Source organism: Myotis nattereri (genome assembly GCF_964212035.1).
Source record: "Myotis nattereri genome assembly, chromosome: X".
Taxonomy (NCBI): Eukaryota; Metazoa; Chordata; class Mammalia; order Chiroptera; family Vespertilionidae; genus Myotis; species Myotis nattereri.
The window spans coordinates 110,160,314-110,185,537 of NC_138078.1; the positions used below are offsets into that span (position 1 = coordinate 110,160,314).

General features: G+C 42.7%; 1 protein-coding gene across 5 annotated transcripts in view; it reads right to left on the reverse strand.

The window, feature by feature from the left end:
• Positions 1-25,224, reverse strand: part of SEPTIN6 (septin 6) — a gene marked incomplete at both ends in the record, with an annotated part of 76,343 nt that overhangs the window by 37,365 nt on the left and 13,754 nt on the right. For 4 of the 5 annotated variants that reach the window (XM_081081281.1, XM_081081282.1, XM_081081280.1 and 1 more), the window contains 2 exons: positions 12,418-12,613; positions 20,530-20,644. In XM_081081281.1, the coding sequence (XP_080937407.1) occupies positions 12,418-12,613; positions 20,530-20,644 (311 nt within the window). The remainder of the gene's footprint in view (positions 1-12,417; positions 12,614-20,529; positions 20,645-25,224) is intronic. The other variant, XM_081081283.1, reaches the window with a different exon arrangement.

Sequence of the window (25,224 nt, forward strand, 5' to 3'; positions counted from 1 at the left end):
ACTAGGTAGAGGTTGGTGGTTGCATAACATTGTGAATGTATTAAATGCCGCTTAATTGTTCACTTTAAAATAGTTAATTTTATATTATGTGAATTTCACCTTAATAGAAACAAGAATAATAAGAGATAAAGCAAGTAAAGCAGCAGGGAACAGGTCACATAGGGTCTTGTGGGTAAGGTATAGTAAGGTTTTTGTGGGGGTTTTTGCTGTGAATGGGGTCTTTTGTTTCATAATGTTTTCAAATTGGTTATTGTTGGTTGATCAAAAGTCTGTGGCTTGAACTAAAATACAGAGCAACCATCATTCAGAACCACCTGAAATCTAGCTGAATGGAAGTCCTACAACTAGAGAATTAAAGAAGAAAACACATTGAAACTGGAGACATAGCAGCTCTACCTAACACATAGAAACAAAGACAGGGAAGCAGCCAAAATGAAGAGACAAAGAAACATGTCACAAATAAAAGAACAGAAGAAATCTCCGGAAAAAGAATTAAATGAAATGGAAGCAAGCAAACTACTAGATACAGAGTTCAAAACAATGGTTATAGGGATGCTCGAGGAACTCAAGGGGAGCTTCAAGCGACTTAGTGAGACTTTCAAGGAAATTAGTGAGAACATCAAAGACATGAAAAGGGACTAGTCAGAAATGAAGAATATATTAACTGAAATGAAGAATAATTTACATGGAATCAATAGTAGGGTAGAGGACACTGAGAATCAAAGCGATTTGGAATTGAGGAAGCAAAAAACACCCAATCAGTAGAGCAAAAAGAAAAAAGAATCAAAAAAAGAAAAAAGAATCCAAAAATATGAAGATAGTGTAAGGAGCCTCTAGGACAACATCAAGTGCACCAATATGTGCCTCATGCTTGAAGGAGAAGAAAAGGAGCAAAAAATTGAAAACCTATTTGAAGAAATAATGACATAAAACTTCCCCTACTTGGTTAAAGAAATAGACATACAAGTCCAGGAATCACAGGAGGAACCCAAAGAGAACCACACCAAGACACATCATAATTAAAATGCCAAAGGTTAAAGACAAAGAGAGAATCTTAAAAGCAGTAAGAGAAAAGCAGTCAGTTAACTACAAGGGAGTGCCCATATGACTGTCAGCTGATTTCTCAACAAAAACTTTGCAGGCCAGAAGGGAGTGGCAAGAAATACTCAAAGTGATGAAAAGCAAGGACCTACAAACAAGATTACTCTACCCAGCAAAGCTATCATTTAGAATTGAAGGTCAGATAAAGAGCTTCACAGATAAGAAAAAGCTAAAGGAGTTCATCGCCACCAAACCAGCATTATATGAAATGCTGAAGGGTATTCTCTAAGAAGAAGAAGAAAAAGATAAAAAAAAAATACTAACAATAAAATGGCAATAAATACATACCTATCAACAATTAAATCTAAAATAAACGAACAAGGAATCTTATGAACAAAATAAACAGATGAATAAAATAGAGCCTGAGGCGTGGAAACATGGAACAAATGAATCTCAGAGGAAAGGGGGGTGGGCAGGAAGAGATTAACCAAAGATCTTATATGCATATGTGCATTACCCATGGACACAGACAATAGGGAAGAGATACCTGGTGAAGGCCTGGGGCAGGGCAGGATCTGGGTAGAGGAGGGCAATGAAAAAAGGAGGACATCTGTAATACTTTCAACAATAAAGATAAAAAATTATAGCAGCACAAAAAAAAGTCTATGGCTTTCTGCATGTTTATTTTAAAATTGGATACCTTACTGAACAATTGTTCATTAGAATTGTTTTCCAGTTGATTACTTTGGGTTTGCTAAACAGACATAGTATAGAAAAATAATAATTTTATCTCTCAGTGAACACTTCAATTTTCATCTTTCTTGCTAATGTTGACGTCCCTTCTTTTTTTTTTTTTTAAATATATTTTATTGATTTTTTACAGAGAGGAAGGGAGAGAGATAGAGAGTTAGAAACATCGATGAGAGAGAAACATCGATCAGCTGCCTCCTGCACATCTCCTACTGGGGATATGCCCGCAACCCAGGTACATGCCCTTGACCGGAATCGAACCTGGGACCTTTCAGTCCGCAGGTCGACGCTCTATCCACTGAGCCAAACCGGTTTCGGCGATGTCCCTTCTTTTTAAAAAATATTTCTTTTTTAAAAATATATTTTATTGATTTCAGAGAGGGAGAGGGAGAGAGAGAGAGAGAGAGAGAGAGAGAGAGAGAGAGAGAGAGAGAAATAGAAACATCAATGATGAGAGAGAATCATTGATCAGCTGCCTCCTACATGCCCCCTACTGGGGATCAAGCCCACAACCCAGGCATGTGCCCTTGACCGGAATTGAACCCGGGAATCTTCAGTCTACAGGCTGATGCCTATCCACAGAGCCAAACCAGCTAGGGCACCAGTCCCTTCTTGAAACACTGTCCTCTGGCTTCACTGCCACCATTATATCCTACCTCTATAACTCTTACTTTCTCACTTACCCTACCTTGGCCTGTTTCTAAGCTTAATCCTGGACCACTTCTGTTGTCCTTCTACACATTACATGAATATTATCCCTGAGTGGTCTCACTTACTCCCATGGTCTCGCTTATCATTGTCTTCCTATTACACTTCCTAGACACCTGGACATCATCCTAGTATCCTTCCTCCCCCATGTGCCAGTTCTCCACCAACACAGCCATCAGAGGCTTCCTGCTGGAAACCTGTAAGACCTGGTCACAGACACTGTACTTGAACACCGCCATCTTAGACAAAAAGCCAAGTTACCACAAGGTCAGGTCTTCTAGAACAATGCCAAAAGTGACAACAGCTAATTCACTCTATTACCATCCTTCCAGTCACCTCTTCTTCCTTCTGCACGCATCCCTCTATGGGCTCATCCTCCTGTAGCTCTCTTCTTTCAAAAACATTTCCACTGTGCCCTCTGAAATCCCTGTACCATGATAAAACAAAATTGCCTACATTTTTGCCATTCAGAGTGCAAGAGTGTGGTTCTTGGACCAATAGCATTAAGTATCATCTGAGAGCTTGTTAAAAATGCAAAATCTCCAGTACCCAACACAGACCTACAAGATCAGAATTTGCATTTTATTAAACACCTCCAAGGCTTGCATACAACATTAAAGTCTGAGAAGTGCTGGCCTATATCATCTGCCTCTTTCTAGAACTTGCTTACCTTTTTCCCTTAATGGAAACCTCATTATTCCCTGGGGACACCACAACCCTGAGGACACCGATACCTGGAAGCCCTCTTCAGTGTAGGCATCCCATTCTCCCACAATTGGGGTCACTAGGGTGGGCATTCACAGGGATCCTCAGAGCCACTTTTAGACTGAGACTGTTACTCCTGTACCTCAGTATAAAGCCCTCTCTTCATTTGAGACCTCTTCTATCTTCTTCTGGTAGCACCTGACCCATAGTCTTTCTCCCCATTCTGGGTGATTACAATGTGCTTTAGATAACCCATCAACCTTCAACCTCTTAATTCCTTGATTGCCTCAACTTCACAACCTTTAGCTCCTTCTACTTCAGCCACCTACACACCTTACCACTAGCCATATCAGTTTCACCCAAGACATACTAGTACTCTCTCTAATACCCCACTATCTGACCACCTCATATTTTTCCAGCTCTCTTTTGCTTTCAATCCTCTTAAACCTGATCTTTCACTCCATAGAGTCCTCTGGTACCTTGACCTCTCCTTTATCTCACAAGATATCAGCCTCTTCCTGGCCTCATCGTTTTTCTTGGCCCAGGATCAACCCCATAATTGATTACCTGAACCACTTTTTTTTTTTTACCAACAACCTCATTTCCATTGTATCCTGCCTTCTATCCTACTTCCCTAGCAAAACTGCTGTGCTGAACAAATTTTAGTATCTGCTCTCTCTGCTCCTACACCACTGCTGCTGAAGTTGGCTAGAAGCAATCACAAAACTGTAGGTCTTGGCACCACTACAAATTCATGGCCTCCAACCTCTCATGGGCCTTTAGAGCAACATGACAATCCATTTACTCAGCTTCCATTGGCTCCCTTCCCATTGCCTTTGTGGACCATTCCAAATTTTTACTACTTTCCTCAAGCTCCAAAACATATTAATAACCCCTTCACTCTCACAAGATGGTCTTACCTCCTGTTTTACCAATAAAATTGAGGCCATCAGGCTCACATTACCCCAACTTCCTGCCTCACTCCCTCCCCTCTAAAAATGAATCAACTCTTCCTGGTTTCTCTTTAGTCTCTGAAAATGAAGGGATGCTCATCCTGTCCAAGGCCCATTACCCCTGTGCAGTTGATCTCATTCCTTTCATGCTCTTAGAACCTTATTTCGTCTATAAGCTCCTCACCTCCTATTGACTCCTTCTTCTCAACTTATAAACATACTTGAGTTTTCTCTCATCTCCAAAAAAAAAAAATCCCCTCAACCTAATCCTCCTCAACCACACATTTTTCTCCATCTACTCCTCTGTCTGTTTTTTCCTTTAACAGTCAAGTTTGTTTTCTGCCACTATCACAGGGCCTGGCCTACAATAGGTGCTCAATAAATATTTAATGGATGGATGGAAATGTTTTTTAAAGAATAATCTATTCCTTTTTATTTTTTCTTGATTTGAGAGAGATTAAGGGGGAGAGAGACAGAGAGAAAGACAGAGATAAGGACAGAGACATCGATGTGTTGTTCCACTTATTTACACATTCATTGGTGTTTCTTTTTTTTATAATAAGGTGGGGTTTTTTAAAAATATATTTTACTGATTTTTTACAGAGAGGAAGGGAGAGGGATAGAGAGCTAGAAACATCAATGAAAGAGAAATATTGATTAGCTGCCTCCTGCACACCCCCTACTGGGGATGTGCCTGCAACTAAGGTACATGCCCTTGACTGGAATTGAACTTGGAACCTTTCAGTCCGCATGCCAACGCTCTATCCACTGAGCCAAACCAGTTAGGGCTGGTGTTTCTTTTATATGTTCTGACCAGGGTTGAACCCAAAACCCTGGTGTATTAGGATGATGCTCTAACCAACTGAGCTACCTGGCCAGGGCTTAATCTATTCTTTTTAAAAATTTACTTCTCATTCACTGCTGAACATATTAGAGACATTTTCTACCCTCATCGGCATCCTAGTTAACACATTAATTGAATACTTTTGGTTTTGAATGATGGAAATTTAGAAGTATTGTCTTTAGTGCTTTATTTTTCCCATCAATGTATATATCATCCATTCATCAAATATATACTGAATACTCACTACATGCTAGTTGGCTAACTTGTATTCATTCTACAAAATGTCAAGATGTAGTTCAGCCATTTCTGATCACATTCTCTCCCCTCTCAGCAACCTCCACCCTACACTCCACCAGGCTTGGCCAATTGCTACTCTTCCTATTCCTACAGCCCCCTTCCACATGCCTCTGTTATTATATTTAACATATTATGTAAAATTCGTATATGTATTTGTCTCCTCTTCTAAACTGCAAGTTCCTTAACTAAAGACTGCCTTATTTCTTAGTATCCCTGGCACTTGACACTGTACCTGTCACACAGTTGACATTTAGTATTTTATAAAGTGAACCACATCCCCCACCTCAATTTGGTTACTAAGTCTTGTGGACTCTTTCTCTCACACCTGCCCCCTCCTTTCGATTCTCAAAGCTTCTGCTCCTGTACAAGCCCTCATCATCTCGCCCATCCCGACCTTGTCTTCCCCTAGACGTTGTTTTATCTCTTTTTTCCCAGGTCAAAAAAGCTTAAACGAGTAATCTACACCCACTTTATCTAACTCCTTTTTAAAAACTTCATTCTTTTTTATTTCTTTTTTTTGTTACTTTCCATCTTTCCATCTTTTTTATTTTCTTTATTGATTAAGGAATTACATATGTGTCCTTATTCCCCATGCCCTCCTACCCACCCCCCCGCTCATGCCCTCACCCCCCTGGTGTCTGTGTCTATTGTTTATGCTCATATGCAGCATACAAGTCCTTTGGTTGATCTCTCCCCCATACCCCCTCTTCCTTATTTTTAATGATGCAAGCAATACATGTACTTATTCTCCCCTCCTCAGAGGTAATACTATTTTCAGTTTGTTGATGATCCTTGCAAACTTTTTTTATCCGTTTACATACAGAGAGAGAGAGAGAGAGAGAGAGAGAGAGAGAGAGAGAGATGGAGAGAATGTTTGCTGTTGTGTTGGGAAGGGGCAGACTTACACAAATGACATCATGATCATATCATCTTGCAACTTCTTTTTTTCACTTAACAATATGCCCACATTTTGGGGCATATAGATCTACCTCCTTCTTTTCAACTGCCAAATACAAGTCCATGGTATGGTTGTATCATAATTTATTTAGTTGCTCTATTGGTGGAAATTTAGACTGTTTAAATTTTATAAATTCCATAGCAAATGTTATAGTGAATATCTTTTTTGTATGTTTTTCATGAACATGTGCACCTGTTTCCCTAGGTTATACACCTAAAAATGGAACTTCTGGATCACAAGGTATTCACATTTTACATTTTAATAGATTCTGCTAAACTTGCCCTCCAAAAAGCTGCATCAATTTATAGTCCCAGCAAAATGAATGAAATTACCTGGTGTTAGTGGATATATTTTTATCTTTAATTTTTGCAAATCTGATGGTTGAAAAAATGTTCAGTGTCCCATTTTGCATTTCTCTAACCACTGGTGAAGTCAAATGAGCATTATTTCATATTTTGATTGGCCATTTGTATTTCCCTTCTGTCAATGACCGGTTTATTTCTCATTGAATTGTAGAAGCTTTTTACATTTTATTTTTTTTAAAAAGAAATATTTTTATTGATTTCAGAGAGGAAGGGAGAGGAGAGAGAGAGAGAAACATCAATGGTGAGAGAATAAGTGACCAGTTGCCTCTTGCACACTCCACACTGGGGATGGAGCCCATTGAGCCCGCAACCCAGGCATGTGCCCTGACTGAGAATCAAACCGAGACCTCCTCATTCACAGATCGATGCTCAACCACTGAGTCACACCAGCTGGGAGCTCTTTTACATTTTAGAAAGATCATTTGTCTGTTATATAGGTTACAAATATTTTCTCCCAATTTGTACTTTGTTCTTCCTTTTGTTTATGGTATCTTTCAATATACAAAAGGTTTTTTTGTTTCAATGGATTTACATTTGTCAGTCTTTTCTTCTATAACTTTTGGATTTTGTATTATGATTAGAAAAGCCTTCTATATTCCCAAAGTTATAAAATATTCCTCTACATTTTCTTCTTATATTTTTAGAACTTGTTTTTAATCCAACTGGAATCTATTTTTGTAAAGGATGTTTGTGTGGGAGGGTCTCTTCTTATTTTTTCCTAATGGATGGCTTATTTTCCCAGCGCATTTCCTTGAATAGTCAATTCTCTCCCTGATGACTTCCTTATGCTAAATTTCCATATACACATGACTTTGATCTTGGAGTCACTTTTCTGTTCTATTACTCTTTTTGCTATTCTGACGCTTTTACTTCCTTATCTCCCATTCAGTCACAGCAATCTGGCTTCTACCCACAATTTCCCTGGAATTATTATTCCTAAATGTGTTAATGACCTTCTTGTTACCAAACCCAATGGATATTTTTCAGTCCTTATCTTCCTGGACACCATTTATCATTTCCTCCCATATGCTACATGATATAATTCTCCCTTGGTTCTTCTACCAATAACAGTCATGATTATAACAGTATCTTCTGTTCATTAGTTACTCTGTGCCAGGCACTGTTTAAGCTTTTCATATGCCATACATGTCAACTATGCCTCACCACAACCCTTTAGGGTAGACAGTAGTATTATCATCACCCTCACTTTACACATGAGGAGACTGAGGCATAGAGAATTGGTGTCTTATGGCAGTGTAAGCCCTGACAGTTCTCTTTTTCTCTTTTGTAATACAAGTGCCTGACTTGAGTTCTGATTGCCAAGGCATCCACTTCAAAGTTGGCTATCTGAATAAACACATCACCAGCCACTTAAAGATGGAGAGCTAGGCTACCCCCACCTCTGCCTTAAACTCCTTTGTTTTAGGGTTCTTGGTTGATTTCCATAACTGAGCTTTTGGACCACTAGTTTTTTTCTCTTCACACACTTTATTTTATTATTATTATTATTTTAAATCCTCACTCGAAGATATTTTTCCATTGATTTTTATTTTTATTTTATTTATTTATTTATTTATTTATTTATTTATTTATTTATTTATTTATGTTTGCCTCTGGAGTCCATTTATTGTCTTCATTAGCTCTATTTCCATTGATTTTTAGAGAGAGTGGAAGAGAGAGGGAGAGACAAAGAGAAACACCGATGTGAGAGAGACACATCAGTTGGTTGTCTCCCGCATGCCCCCAACCAGGGCCGGTAGCCTGCAACTGAGCTAGTGCCCTTGACGGAATAGAACTTGGGACCCTTCAGTCCGCAGGCTGATGCTCGATCCACTGAGCCAAACTGGCTAGGGCTCTTTCCCCACTTTAAATTCCTGCTCCTATGTTTTAAATTCACCAGTAAAGACTGAGCCGACAAAACCTTATCCCCAAACCCTCAACCTCAATCAAAACAGAATCCCAGGCCCATGTGCTCCCTCTCTTTCTTACAGTGTGGCCAGTATGCCCTGTGCTTTCCAGGACCTGTGAGTAATAAACCTCCCCCCCCCACACACACACACCCAAAGTTTCCCAGTGGTTAATGCAGAGGGTGTCTTCCAATCACAATAAGAATCACTAGGGCCTATCTGACCACAACACCACTGGAGCTGAGGCTGGCACAAAACACTTGTCCAAAATCCCTGGGCTAATTAGTGGCAAAATGAGATTTGAACCCAGGTCTGTCTGAGACCAAAGCCTAAGTTCCTAAGCCTATGCCCCTCTCCAGCCAGTCCTTCTGTCTCCCTCTTGGGTTCCTGTTGCTCCAGAATCTTTTCAATGGTGACTTTTTCCAGGAAAAATAAATGATGGCATTCATCACTGTCCCTCTGTTTATCTGTGCACCCTGAGTAAAGCAGGCATTCTGATGCTCTGTTTCCATGTAGTTGCACTGACATCTCTATACCCAAATGGCCCTATCTATATGGAGAAAACATTGGGGTTTTTAAATTACAAATCCCTGGAGTTTACTCCACCTCTGCTCTCCAGCCATTTCAGGGAGGCTTTTCATTTCTACTTATTTTTAAAAAATATATTTTTATTGATTTCAGAGAGAGAGAGAGAGAGAGAGAGAGAGAGAGAGAGAGAGAGAGAGAAGCATCAATGGTAAGAGAGAATCATTGATTGGCTGCCTCCTGCACGCCCACACTGGGGATCGAGTCCCCAACCTGGGCATGTGCCCTGACCAGGAATGAAACAGTGACCTCCTGGTTTCTAGGTTGATGCTGAATCACTGAGCCACGCCAGCCAGGGTCGTTTCTACTTATTTTAGTTTCTATTGCAGGAGTCCCCCCTTATCCATAGGGAATATGTTCCAAAACCCCCAGTGGATGCCTGAAACCACAGATAGTACTGAACCCTATGTATACTGTGTTTTCTTCTCTACATACATACCTGTGATAAAGTGTAATTTATAAATCAGGCACAGTAAGAGATTAACAACAGTAACTAATAACAGAACAATTATTACAATATACTGAAATAAAAGTTTTGTGAAAGTGATGTCCTCTCTCTCAAAATATCTTACTGTACTGTATATACTAGACTCACCTTTTCACTTAAAGGAAGCACTTTACAGCTTCTCTTTGGCATATCCAAATTGCCAGCATCACTACTCTTGTGTTTTGGGGCCATTATTAAGTAAAATAAGGATTACTTGAACACAAGCACTGCAATACCAAGAGTCCATTTGATCACTGAGATGGCTACTAAGTGACTAATAGGAGGGTAGCATAGACAGCTACCCTGAACAAAGGGATGATGTGCTCATGGGCAGGAGGGAGTGGAATGATGCAAGATTCCACCATACTACTCTGATGGTGTGCAATTTAAAACGTATGAATTGTTTATTTCTGGAATTTTCTATTTAATATTTTCAAATCATGGTTGACTGCAGGCAGCTGAAACCGCAGAAAATGAAACCACAGATCAGGGGGACCACCGTATTCGATTTTGTATAAGTATGTATCATATTTATAATCAGGAAATACAATTAAGATGATACAAATATAATGGGAGTAGATTAGCCTCTAAGGTGTTGTATCAGTTCAGTCCTCCCAAACCACCATCAAGACGTTTTCCAATGTTAGATCTGCTGAATGTATGTTACTGAGAACTGAAATTTAACCGAGAACTTGAGCGATGTGCAGCTGAGATTAAGCATTCGTATTGTGACCTGAATATCCCCGTTCCAGAGCGTCTAATTCATTCTCAACCAAATAAGATTAGCACAAAAAACAAGCCTATAAAAAGCAGAGATGTCCTTTATTTAGAATTTTAAATGGAAAACAGAAAGTAGTTCAATTTTTAAGAAACTAAATATATTTATTCAGTCCAGCCGGTGTAGCTCAGTGGTTGAGCGTCAACCTATGAACCAGGAGGTCACAATTCGATTCCCCGTCAGGGCACAAGCCTGGGTTGTGGCCTCGATCCCCAGTGTGGGGCGTGCAAGAGGCAGCCAATCAATGAGTCTCTCTCATCATTGATGTTTCTATCTTTTTCTCCTTCTCCCTTCCTATCTGAAATCAATAAACATATATTTTATATATATTCATTGTAAGGAAATAAGAATGGCTGTTGTAACTTGAAGGAAGAAATAGAAGAATTTGGGATTCAGTTCATCTAAGAAGCAATAGAATCCTGAAAGAATGAGCAGAGACTGCTCAAAATGATAAATGGCCTTGTCTGGGATGAGCACATGTGATAACCATGTAACTTCCAGTTAAATGCAGATGGTGCCTGACCCCCATTCCTGGCCCTAGCCCACATCACATCCTCATCTCTGAGCTCTCCCCACCCCTCGTTCACACACCATTAGAAATACCTCAGACCTCCTCCTATCTCTCTGCTTATTCCTGAACTGTCTCTTTTAGGATGTCTTTTCCTCCATCTGCTCACTTAACAGCCTAAGCTTTTCATCATTAGCCTAGTGTTCATCTCGCTCAACTCTGATCCCTAAGTGATCTTACATGTGTCTGCAGTTAAAATCTCTATTTCCGGTCTAGGCCCTTTCTTGACCTCTAACCCTGTATATTCAGCTGCATACCACTGAAGGTCATCAAGTGTCTTCATGGTCCACAGACAACTCAAACTCAACATGTCCAAAACAGAAGTGATTCCTTTAAAAGCGTATCCTCTCTTACTGAATTCTGCCACCATTTGTCTACTCTTCAAAGCTGGAAATCTGTCCCCTCATCCTATCTCAGCACCTGATATAACTCTAGCTTCTAAATGATCTTCCTACTCTCCAGTTTATCTCAAAGTACCTTCTTCAAAGGCCAATCAGATGACATCATTCTATTCTAAAAACCATTCAATGGCTCCACATAGGCAGTTCTATAAATCCCTCTAGGACTTGGCACCTGCTAGTCTTCAGGATCATCTCCTTTACTTTTCCCAGCTTATCCCAGCACTAGCTCAGGGGCAGACTCGGGTTTGTTTGTTTGTTGTGGAGTCTTAAGCTTATATGATTTGAAGGGCCCTCCAAGAAAGATAATATAATATTAGGACTAAAAATTAGTTACATGGCCTTGAAAGGGGAATGTGTAAGTGAGGGCCCTGAAGCTTAAGTTTCATTAACTTCACAGTAGCTCTGCCTCTGGTCTGGCAAAGAGAGCAAGCTTCAGTTCCCTAGAATATACCATAATCTTCTACATCTCTGCCTTTGTACAAGCAGTTACCCTTGCCTGGAATGCCCTTCCCTCCCTGCCCTTGTATGTCTGGCAAAACAATTCATTCTTCAAGGGTCAGCACAGGGACACCTCCTATGTGAAGGCTTCCCTGACCTCCCCACATGGAATTGACTGTTCTCTCCTTTGGGTTCTCATTGTAATTTGTCCTTTACCTCCTGGTACCCTGTTCTTTACAGAGCATATCACTCAACTGAATTGATTTGTTTAAAACCAGCCTTCCCTGTGAGTGCCTCAAGGGCAAAGACAAGGTCATTCCTTTTCAGATTGTCAGAGCACAGAAGTACCTGACACAAGATGGGAGCTCAGTAAATGTCTGCTGAATGGAATGGAGACCTCATCCATGCGTACTAGAAAGACACCCTTCTTTTGGCAAAATGTGTAGAGTAGAAAAGTTGCTGTACACAGGGACCCTGGGTGGAGGTAGCACTTATGAGGGATCTGCTGCCTGCCTATACCATTCTGAGAAGAGATCTAGGCTGGACCATGACATCTGTGGTCTCTCAAGACTGTTGTGGTGAGCTATTTCCCACGGCCTCCCACCAGCCTCCCACCCCACCCCCGTCCTTACCTGTCCTCCTTGTTGATCTGGTCCCCAAAGCCCACCGTGCTAACAATTGTGAGCTTTAGCCCCACGTGGCTCTCCTGGAGGTCATAGGTATTGGACCGAAGCTGGACACCTGGCTGTGTGTGGGTGGCTGGCTCCCCCTCGAACTTAGTGTTGAACAGGGTGTCCATGAGGGTGGACTTGCCCAAACCTGTCTCTCCTGAAAAGCAAAAGGATAAATTATGGTCCATTCACATAGTGACTGTGAAGCCATTCCACATCATGTTTTGGATGCATATTCATTGACATGGGAAAGTGTACATGATAAGACACTAAGTGGACTGTTTGATCTCAATTAAGTGAAAAAAATGAAAGGAACTACATCAACATATTAGCAGTAGTCATCTCAGGATATTGCAATTGGAGTAATTTTCCTTTTATTTCTCATTGTTTTTGTTATGTGAAAATTGAGTACACATTGTTTTATAGTTAGAAAAAGGAACTGTTCTAGGCAATGATGGAGAGGTAGAGTTATGCCTAGAAAAAGACTGGAAGGAAATACAATATAGTCTTACCAATGGGTATGTGTGAGTGGTGGGGTTATATGTGGTTTTCATTTCTTTCTTTATGCTTTTCTCTACTTTCCAAACTTTCTGTGAGGAACATGTATAGCTTTAGTAATAAAAATTAAAAACTTATTTTAAATTTTAAAAGAAAGGTACAGCAGTCTCTCATCAAATAAATATCCCCTCAGTCCCCATGTCACCTCCCTGCCAGGACCAGAGTGCTCTGCCGATGATGCCCGAATGAATGTGTGTCCCAGTGGGGAGACTGTGTGGCCTTCGGCTTCTCCTCCCAGGGGGTTGAGCAGGTTTGGGAGGCTATTTCTGGAAGACCTAAGGAACTCAAGCCACTGCCATAAGCCAAGGAGTGTTCAGGGAATGAGACATTAGAGGGAAGCTGGTGGCATGGGAGTTAGGCCAGATGTTAAGCCACAAGCTGGGCTGGGTATTACAGCTGTTTACAGTCTCTTTGAATCCAGACTGTTTTTGGGTCCCTGCCCCAAGCAATTCAGGAATACAAGATTCAGTAGTTAATTACCTTGGATTGCCTTTGACTACCTAGACTACCCTGCCATTCTGTTATCATCACCCCTCTTCTTCCCTCTCCCTCCCAACCGCTGAGATGTGAGCGTTGACTGTCTTTATAGTCAAGAGCGGGTTTACACTGTGCAAATCCTGACCTGGCAAATCCCCCCTGTGACTGACAGCACATACTAGTATCTGCAAGGCAGTCCAGGACTAGGGTTAGGGCTGCCTAATTGCAAATGGTCCATCTCCCCTCCACCCTCTGGGTGCATCTAGCTTTGGATCTTCCATGCCTCTTTTCTCCCAACTATGAATGCAAGAGGTGCTTTTTAAAATATCTGTTGATGAGAGCTTCTGTGTGTGGAGAGGAGAGAGAGAGAGAGAGAGAGAGAGAGAGAGAGAGAGAGAGAGAGAGAACAAGGAGAACATTCAATTCAGCCAGCTACCCGGCCCCCCAGCCCAATTCCATAGCCAGGCCTGACTAATGGGGTTGATTGTCAGGGTGCAGGAAAATGGTTCCTCACACAGATCATATTTCCACCCAGGGCCTGCTATACCTATTAGCAGCAAAGATTCTCCCAGAAGAGGCCCCTTTGTTCCTCCCCAAAGAAACAGGAAGCATTTGGGTCCCAAGAAAAATGTGGTGAGGTGAGGCCTTTGCAATGGGAGGTGACAGACTTGGCCAAGCAATGGAATGTATCACCCCCTCCCCGCCCAAGGGTGGGGAGCAGCTAACTGCAAATGGGGCCAGCACCTCTGAGGTGGAAACACAGGGTTGCTCCCACACCCTAACTCGCCTTCCCTCTGGGCACTGAGGTTCAAGCTACATTTTAGCCTGGCTTTGTACATTCCCATCTCCACCCCCTCTTCTGTTCCCTGAGCTCTTTGTTGAATGCCTGGCAACAACTAAAGAGTGGTGTGTCCTGCCTCCCCAACACCCAGAGCTGGCTCCCTGGCTCTCTGATCCAAAGGGTTCTCAGAGAGCAGGGAAGGGGACAGCTTCCTGTACTCCAGAGAGTGCCTAGCTCGGCTCACACAGGCCTCAGGACCAGGACTACAGGGTGAGGGGCCCACCCTGTTTGCACAGCTGAAGAAAGAGAGGCCTGCAGGCAGGGCAGGGCAGCAGGGAGTGGCAGCAGGGAAAATGACCACCCGAATGCCTGCCAGCACAAAAAGGCTGTGGAAACTCTATGCCCAAGGACGAATGTCTGGAAGAAAAGAACCCATGGGTGTCTAGGGAATCGTGATAAACGCAACATGAGAAGAGGACAGAAAATCAAGTGAGCTGTCCCATGGCTATTGAGTGCCCCCATTCCAGCTTTCCCATCAATGTGGAGCCTGGGGGTGGATAGAGTAGGCCCTCTTTCTCAATGGCTGGCACAGCCTGAGCCTGAGCCTAGGAAGATGTCCCCTCCCATGCTGCCCTGGGCCCAGTATTGAGTGGGAGGGAGGGCACATGTGGCCAAATTCAGATCAGGTCAGCATATTCCACACCCTTGCAGGAAGGTGGGGCTTGGCAGTTAGATTCCAGTAGGAAACCTGAGGAGTCCCTAGGGGGTCAATTTCTCTCTCCTCCTCCCTCCTCATAACTGAGCAGGGTTTAACCCTTTTAAAGTCATCACCATCAGCCAGGAGGATTTCAAGTCACTGCAGATAGTATTCTGGAAACACTAGATTTTTTAAAAAAATAAAAAAAACCCCACATACTATGAAATATGCTTTTTCAAACTATACTCCCTAGGATAGTCCAATGTTGACCTCTGTATGCTGAGTTAAAAGCCACTGTAACAGCCCTGGCCGCTGTGGCTTCGTTGGTTGGAGCGTTGTCATATACATCAATGCGTGGCAGGTTCAATTCCCAGTCAGGGCACATACCCATGTTTCAGGTTTGATCCCTGACTGGGGCAATGATTGAGGTCTCTCACATCAATGTCTCTCTCTCTCTTCCTCTCTCTAAAATTAATTTTTTAAATGTAAAAAAAAAAACTGTAGCCCTTTTCTTCATCTGCTGCTAGTATTTGTATCCTCTGGCACCTGTGCAATGAAGTCCTTGCCAGTGATGAAATGCAGAGCCCCAGCCATGTCATCACTAAATGAATGTGTGGCCTGAATGGAGCCCTTTCCCCTCTCTGGGCCTCAGTCTCCTTCTCCATAAAGCGATCAGGTTAGAGTAGTAATAACAGCTATCATTTATGGAGCACTTACTATGTGCCAGGCACTGCTGTAAATATTTCGTATTTTCTTATTTTATCCCCCAAATGAGCCTATGAAGTAGATGTTACTATCTGTCCTTAATTTACAGATGAGTTAACCAAGCCACTTCCTAGCGATGTGCATTTGCCCCCGTTCTCAGCCTCTCTGCACCTGACCTTCCTCATCTGTATAATGTAAATGAAGTAACTGGCCCAGGGTTACAAAGTAGTAAGTGGCAGAGTCAGCATGTGAATCGAGGCAGTTTGAACTTGGAACCCATGCTTATAACCAATATGCTCTAGTGCGGTGGTCGGCAAACTGCGGCTCACGAGCCACATGCGGCTCTTTGGCCCCTTGAGTGTGGCTCTTCCACAAAATACCGACTGCTGCGCATGGGCCACGAAGTTTCAATCGCACTGTATGTGCGCGCCTGCACGTGGTATTTTGTGGAAGAGCCACACTCAAGGGGCCAAAGAGCTGCATGTGGCTCGCGAGCCGCAGTTGCCGACCACTGCTCTAGTGCATCCCATAGGCATCATATGTTGGCTCATTCGGTCATTGAGCAAATATTTACAAAGCCTCTAATAGGAGCCAGACAGCGTTTTAGGGGCTGGGGAATACAGCAGTGGACAAGAGAGCCCCAATCCCTGTTCACATAGAGCTCAGTCACATGGAACTAAAGTTTCTTCCAGCTCCAAATGATGGAATAAACCAAGAGAAACATCCCTGAGTTCAAAAGGGAGGAGTCCAAAAGGAAGCTCTCCAGGAACTCCAGTTGGCCAAGGGAGCCTGTGGACAGGGACAAGGTCATGCCTGGCTTTGTGACCTTGATTTTTTCTCCTTCCTGATCTGGCAGAGCAAACTGCTGTGCAGGAGCCAGCTTGCCCAGCTTCCTGCAGCTCTTCCCAAGCCCATGTGCAGTGACGACAGGTTGGCAGCAAAAAAAAAACAACAAAAAAAAAAACAGCTATGGTGGGAATAATGACACAACGGAAATCGGCAAATGCTGCACACCATGGCAATTTTCTCCTGAGCACAGATGGTGAAACACTGACGAGCACACCGCTGCTGGCAACTTGTCTTTCCCAATTGACCCCTGACCTTGATAGAATGCTAGCTGCCCTTCCCCTCCTCCTTTAGTGAACCTCAATCCTGCTTCTCTTGTATGCTTTTTTCCAAGTTCAACAGACTCCAGTTGTGACTGGAATCCTGAGCAGCTTCAATGTAAATATTATCATTATGACTCTCTGTGCTCCTCGCAGGCATTACTGTTGCTGGCACATTCGGAGGGCTGAGTCGTTTTGGGGCTCCTTCCCAGCAGAACATTTGTATTGCTGTCTCTGGCGGCTCCTCTGAGGCCTCCTGCACTATATCTAGGATCATGGGATCCTAGCAATTTGCAAAGCTAAGCGACCAGTAGATATTTTTTATTAGGAGAGGAGAACATAATCAGTAATTATTATCAACCCTAGAGAATTTGTTGAGGAGGAGTCTCTTTTTGTTGTTGTTGTTGTTGTTAATCCTCACCTGAGGTTATTTTTCCATTGATTTTTAGAGAGAGTGGAAGAGAGAGGAAAAGACAGAGAGAAACATCGATGTGAGAGAAACACATCAGTTGGTTGCCTCCTGCACAAGCCCCAACCAGGGCCGAGGCCAGGGAGGAGCCTGCAACCAAGGTATGTGCCCTTGACCGGAATCAAACCCGGGACCATTTGGTCCACAGGCCGACGCTCTATCCACTGAGCAAAACTGGACAGGGCTAGGAGGAATTTTAATATGCTCACACCCATATGCTTAGCCCTCTAAAAAAATAATCATTGTAGGTGCCATTTATTGGTATTCTGACATATAAATTGGGCTCTGGATTCATAAAAATTATCTCTTCCAATCTCATTATGCACACATGCACACATATACATGACAGGTACCTACTCTGCTAGGCTTGGGCCTCTGTTCAGCAGCCCAGCACCAAGATAAATAAATACTGCGCTAAAAATACCCTGGGTCTCTGTTAATAATAGAAGCTAGTGCTACCATAATTTTGCACTTAAACTGCCTTATTAGAAAAGAAAAGAAATCCTTTGGGGGAACATATTCTATGCCCAAACAGTCATTAAGGGAGTAAACCTGTCAGTTATGCACAGGCGGTAGGCAGGCGTGAAAGCATGGTCACTGAGTCCTGTGAGAGAAAAGATCACCTTCAGCAGCTAAGCTGCAAACCCTTTGCCAAGTCAGCAACAGCACCGAGCCCCATGGCTGAGCTGAGATTGCAGGCTTGGAGCCATCTTAGCTGCTTGTGACCTTGGCCAAAATTGTGGGTTCTCTGAGCAATGACAGGGTCGCAAGCACAGTCAGAGAACAGAATGCATGAGTTGAAGGCTTTTTTGCATCAAGGATGAAGAATGAAATTAACTCAGTCCAGGCTGGTGCATTGAATGGTTGCACCTGCAGGGCTAAGAGGGGAGCTATTAGGGCAGCCATTTTATGAAGCTTGACATTAGGGGAAAGAAAGAGACAGGGTGACTGCTTGGGGATGAATGTCTCCTTCCTACCCCACCCCTCTTGGAGGGTCTGTCTCGGGCAGTTAAGCAAGGCTAGCCCAGCAGGTGCCCGCTGAAGCATTCACAGTTGTACAATTCCTAGGCTGGAACTCAAGGACAGGGGTTTACTATTTCTCCCACTTGTTTGCCATGACTTTGGCTGCCTCTTCTTCTGGGCCGTTGGGGAGCCTGTGACCCACATGTCCAATTACCCCACACGTCCGCCCTCAGAGAGCTATACTTGTTTGCATGGCCTCCCTCCTGAAGCTTACTAGCCCACCCAATTGGTTGAAAGGTTGCTTGGTGTGGGTATGTCATTTCACTTCTCATCTCCTCAACTTCAGTACAGGTCATACAAAGCTCTGGGAGGAATGCCAAGAGAATCTAGTATGTTTGTGTGGAAATTTTTAGTAATCAAATATTATGTAAAATAAGTTGGCCATCAGCCAAAGATTGGAGAGATCTGGCAGCCCTCATATTACATGTGATAGCATTTCATCTTGATGTCAATCATCGTGACTTCTATTTATGTTATATCCTTCTCCTAATAGCAACTAATCATAACCATCAGAGAATTTCTGGCATTTGATGAATTAACAACCTAGATCAGGGGCGGGCAAACTTTTTGACTCAAGGGCCACAATGGGTTCTTAAACTGGACCGGAGGGCCGGAACAAAAGCATGGATGGAGTGTTTGTGTGAACTAATATAAATTCAAAGTAAACATCATTACATAAAAGGGTACGGTCTTTTTTTTCAATAGTTTTATTCATTTCAAACGGGCCGGATCCGGCCTGCGGGCCGTAGTTTGCCCACGGCTGATCTAGACTCTAAGACCCATGATCTGAAATTTGTGAAGCACTTATTTTCATTTCATAGGTTCCAAAGCTGGTGTGGGACGGGGGGGGGGGGGGAGGGGGGGGAGCCATTAAGCTAGTGAGTGAGCTTAGCTGACAGCCTGTCGTCCATATTTAGAAGTGACTTCGTTGTGCACCACTTGCCTTTGAGTGTGCAGTTATTCTCCTATAGACAGTGATATGGAAGAGTGCTGGGGATGGAGGAGAAGAAAATGAATGACCTTGGTTAGAAAACTTTACATTAAAGAGTAAAATATCCAATTCAAGAGTGGCTCAACATGATCCTCAACATGAATGAGTTCCCCATAAGCTCTATACAAGAATAAGAAAAGGCAATTGCCAGAGGTATTTGAGTGTTTCAACCAGCATGAAAACGGACTTTATTATGGTATTATACAATTATTAAGGTTTGGAAGTAGGTCGATGAAAATATGTAGGTATGCTCTACTGCACTGTGTAGTGAAAATTATATGCTGTGATCGTGTTTGCAAATTTGGGATTTTTTAAGGTCTAAGGAGAGATTCTTAAAGAATGTCAAGGAACTTTTGTTCCTCATATTTGGTTGGTGCTTGAGTTTTTAAAATGCTTTTGTGTTCTCAGGACATGTTGCTAGCAGCAGTTAGAGAAGTAGAAGGCGGGACAATGGGTCAGCTAGATGTGGGTCCTTGTCCTTGCTCTGCCACTTATTCTGTGTTGCCTCAAGTAAGTCCTTATCCTCCCAAGCTTCTGGGTCTCCATCTGTTCAATGAGGATATGAATGCTACTCACTCTGCTCACTTCACAAAGCCCTGTTAAGGACCCAAATTGCTAATGTGGGAGTGTTTGAGAAGCATAATAAGTGGATCCTGTGGGCTTAACTCACTCATTCCTTTCATAAACATTATTGAACTCTGTGTGCAGAGATTAGCATATCAGAGGTGGCTAAGATGTGGTTTTCCACATTTGAGACTACAGGTCTAGGCAGAGATATATTTAAAGGGAATAAAAGAACTTTGCACACAGCTATGTGGTCCCTGCATTTGAGTTCCAACTGTAGCAAGCATCGCAGGACTGCAGAGGAAACAGACGGACCAACCCACTACCCAGCAGCTGTATGCATCTTTCTGCAGCCATTACCTCCATCCCAATTCTGCCCTGGCCCCAATTTTCTGCAGTCAAAACAAACCTGACAGCAATAGCTGAGCCAGCAAGCTCTCTTGCAAAATTTCCACAGGGTATCACACAGCTCACTTCCCCTCAAAGTATGACCCCATATTCTGGTCTGACCAGTGGAAAATGTCATTACAGCCAGGTGTTTAAAAAAAAAAAAGCAGAGGATAAAAGAAGAAAGCAGGGGGAGGGACACTCTTGCAAGTAGATCAGAATGACATACTATTTAACCTAATTACCTGCAAAGCCACATCCAGCTATTAAGTATCTATATTCTGTAATAGAAATTTCTGCTGTGAAAATACTCACCCACACACATGATGTTGAAGCAGAAGCCCTGGCTGACTGACTTATTCACCAACTGGTCCGGCAAGCTGTCAAACCCCACGTGTCCAGCCAGGGGGAGAGTTCGGCAACCTTCACCCTAATTTGGAAGGGGATGGAGGGGAGAAAATGAACATGTGCTCACAAGCAATCTGGGCCTCACTTCTCCATTCAAATAATATATGTGTTAGGAAGTAACATCCGCCCAGGCTCCTGTCACCATAGTTCCAGGCAAAGCAAACTACAGAGGTGCTTATAAGGGGTGGGAGGGCAGGGGCAGGAGATGAGACCGCTGGCTCCAGAGGTTCACAAACTTGGTTAAATTCTCAACTCACTTACAAGCTGGATAACCTCTCAGAAACTCCACTTCCTTCTCCGTCCGTCATATGAGATAATATTACTTATCTTACAGGTGATTGGGAGACTCAAATGTGCTCACACATGTAACAAACTTAGAACAATGCCTGGTACGTGCATACATGTTCAGTAAATATTACAAAGGGATTTTAATTACTCCTCTCTCTAGGGCATTTTGGGGATCTACAATGGTGGTACCATGTAGAGGTTAAGAGACTAAGCTTTGATAAAATATGGAAATAACCCGAATGCCCATCAATAAATGAGTTGATTGCCCTGACTGGTTTGGCTCAGTGGATAGAGCGTCAGCCTGTGGACTGAAAGGTCCCAAGTTCGATTCTGGTCAAGGGCATGTACCTTGGTTGTGGGCACATCCCCAATAGGGAGTGTGCAGGAGGAAGCTGATCGATGTTTCCCTCTCATCGATGTTTCTAATTATCCCTCTCCCTTCCTCTCTGTAAAAAATCAGTAAAATATATTTTTTAAAAATAAATGAGTGGATTAAAAAAGCTGTGGTACATACACACAAAGAATACTATTCAGCCATAAAAATGAAGTCATACCTTTTGAGACAGAAAAAAACAAGTATCACGTGATCTCACTTATATGTGAAATCTAATGAACAAAATAAAGTAGAAATAGACTCATAGATACAGAGAACAGACTGACAGCTGGGTGGAAAAGGTGAAGGGATTAAACAGTACAGATTGGTAATTGTAAAATAGTTACAGAGATGTAGATTACAGCATGGGGAATATAGTCAATAATATTGTGATAACTCTCTATGGGGCCAGGTGGGTACTTGAAGCATCGGGGGGGACACTCTGTAAAGTACATGATTTTCTAACCACTTTGCTGAAACTAATACAGAATAATGTTGAATGTAAACTGTAATTGAAAAATGTTTTAAGTGGGGGAAAAAGAGACTAAGCTTTGAATTCAGGCAGGAGCCCCTCCTCCTCCACCTTCTAAACTTGGACAAGTTACTTAACTTCTCAACGTGTCCCCATCTGTAAAATCAGGAACTAGTAGTTACTACTTCATAGGACTGGTGCGAAGATTAGATAGGATAATACTCCTCAAGTACTGAGCCTGGGGTAAGCACGCAGTAAGCATCTATCAACAGTAGCTGCTGTTCTGATTTCACTGGAAGGTTATCCTTCCACTCAGACATTCCAAATGACATGTGATACTATGGCACAGTGGGGGAGAGAGAGAGAGAGAGAGAGAGAGAGAGACCTCCTTGCTTCCTCTGGTCCCCTTGTCTCCATCAGGATCAGCCAAGCCATTTGTAGCTCTGGAAAGCAGAGGGCCTTTGCTTCTTACTGTTAAACGTTTTACAAAACAAGGAGAACCTCAAACTGGGACAGGCTTCCAAGGAGCCAGCGGGGAGGACAAAAGGGGCCTGCATGTACTAAAAAAAAAAAAAAAAAAAAAAAATTAGTGTTAACTGCCAATCCGGGCAGCAAGGGAGGGAAAAAGAGAGGAGAAGGAAAGCTGGAGACAGTTAAGCTAGACAAGAGGGGCTGGGGGCTAGGTAAGCAGTCAGAGGTTCTGTTGTGTGGGGTTACACTAAGATTTCCATAACCAGAAGGGTGCCAAGAGTAATCCAAGAAGGACATGGTTAGTGCCAGGAGGCCTGTGCCAACATCCCAGGCTGTTAGCAGGCAGCTCTTAGCCTGGACTGGACCTGCTTTAAGACTAGGTCCATAAGGGTTCACTTCACACTATGATGGATGGGCTGCATTGGTGGGGAAGCCTCACAGAGGCTGACATTGTCAGAACTGGTTCCCAGATAGCCCCTTCACCCAGCTTGGGATCCCACTCCCATTGGTGCCATCAGATACTCCAAGAGTGAGAGACAGGGATAGGTGCCAGTGACTGCCACCTGGCAAGTTCATTACCCTCACACATCTCACCCCACACATGGTCCCAGTAGAGTATTCTTGGAACACAACCATCTGCCATCATTCAATCCAGGCTGGAGTATTCTGGGTCCCAGTGGGGCACCTGAAGACAGCTGGGTTTCCTGAGTAGCCCACATCACTCAGGGCCTTGTTCTACATTCACCCCTTTCCACACCCCCTCACCTCTTTCTCCTTATTCTTTTTATTAAAGCAAACAAAAAGATCTAAGTTTCCCACTGTTCATTCTTGTTCCTCAGCACTGCAGGGAGACAGGGCTTACGAGCCAATATGCTTTCTCGATGGAGCCTCCTACATAGCAGGCATTGGAAATTGGGAGGGACTCAGAGTTGAGATTTCCTGAACCATATTTTATCGCCCCTGGATGCCTCTTCCTGTCTCCAAAAGCAGCACCATGCTCCAAGGCCTCTGGTCCAAGTGTCAAAGGCAAGGGAAGGGAATTTTCAAACTGAAGACAGTGGAGGGCAGTAAGGAGAACACCACACCGTATCCTGTGTGTGTGTGTGTGTGTGTGTGTGTGTGTGTGTGTGTGTGTGATTGGTTGGTTAATCCTCACATGAGGATATTTTTTCCATTGCTTTTCAGAGAGAGCGGAGGGGTAGGGAGGAGGGGGAAAGGGAGAGAGAGAGAAACATCAGTGTGAGAGAGACCCATTGACTGGTTGCCTCCTGCACGCGCCCCAACCAGGGGTGGGTTCGGGACTCAAACCCACAACCCAGGTATATGCCCTTGATAGGGAATCGAACCTGTGACCTTTCGGTGTGCAGTTCGATGCTCTAACCACTGAACCACCAGTCAGGGCCATACCTTATTCTTAAAGATTTACTTTATTGTCAGAGACTGACCAAGCACCTCATATGTGCCCACCTATTATCTGGCACCTAGCACAGTGCTGGAAAACACTCTAAACAGCAAATGGAAGGATATGGGCTTTATTCCCTAGGCCATGAGGTTTGGGGGCATACAAGTAGTTTTTTTTGAAAGATCATTCCAGAAACAAAGTGCTTCATTGATTGGAGGAGAGAGAGAGAGAGAGAGAGAGAGAGAGAGAGAGAGAGAGAGAGAGAGAGAAAGAAAGAAAGAAAGAGAGAAAGAAAAGGAGGAGGAGGAGGAGGAGGAAGAGGAGGAAGAGGAGGAGGAGGAGGAGGAAGAAGAAGAAGAAGAAGAAGAAGAAGAAGAAGAAGAAGAAGAAGAAGAAGAAGAAGAAGAATTAGCAGATAACTCCAATAATGTTGAACTGGCACTGAGACAATAAATGCTTGCTGAAATGAACTGATCTGACTTGAGACTCAAGAGGGAAGAACAAATTTGAGAGATGTCCTAAAGGGATGAGACTCAATGAGTGGGCAGAGGGAGTGAAGGAGCAATCAAAGCTCTAAGGCTGCAGTATTCCGATATTCTGAGCCTGGAAGCTTGGATTGATGACATTGTTCAACATTCATCCCTTTGGACCATGGCCAGAAAGAGGGAAGCCAGGAAAGGGGGCTTGTTTAGTGGGGAAGTTGAAGAATCTGGTTTTAAATAAGCTACTACTAAAAGAAATTACATTGATCAGGTTTTTTATTTTATAAAAGTAATCAATGTTCATTGTAGATATTTTAGAACATGGGAAATTATAAAGGAGAAAAGTACAATCACCTATATCACTCTCCAGAAATACTCACTGTTAATATTTACACGTATTTCCCTCCAGTTTGTATATGGTGTGGGGGTTTTTGTTGTTGTTTGTTTTACAAAATAGGGATAATTTTGTATAATCCTTTTCATAAACTGACTTAATAACCTGATATTCAATATAGTGTGGATGTTTTCTTGGGTGATTAAGTATACTTCTTTTTTAATTTTATTTTTCTATTACAGTTGACATTCAATATTATTTTATATCAGTTTCAGGTGTACAGCATAGTGGCCAGACAACCACATAATATTAAGTATACTTCTAAAACTTTACTTTTATTGGTCACATAGCATTCCACTGTAGGACTCTACAGATTTTATTAACCAGTCTTCCACTGCTAGACATTTAGCATGCTTCCAAGTTTTCAACAACATACTAGTAAACAACAATTCTTGTTCTTACAGAATAACATATCTCTGATTATTCCTAGAATTGAAGCCCACTGGGCCCAAGGACTCACACATTTGAAAGACTGTGGTACATACTGGAAATCACTCAACAGAGAATAGTACAAATGTCTACTTCCACCACCAATATACAAGAGTGTCTGTTTACCCATACATAGACCAACACTGAGTTTCTGAGGCTTTTTAGCTATTGTGAATTGCATCACTGAAAAATGGCATCAAGTCATTTAATTTGCATTTAACCATTATTTTTATTGTTCAACTATATATGTATATTGTGCATATGCATACCTACATGTGAGTTGCCTGTGCA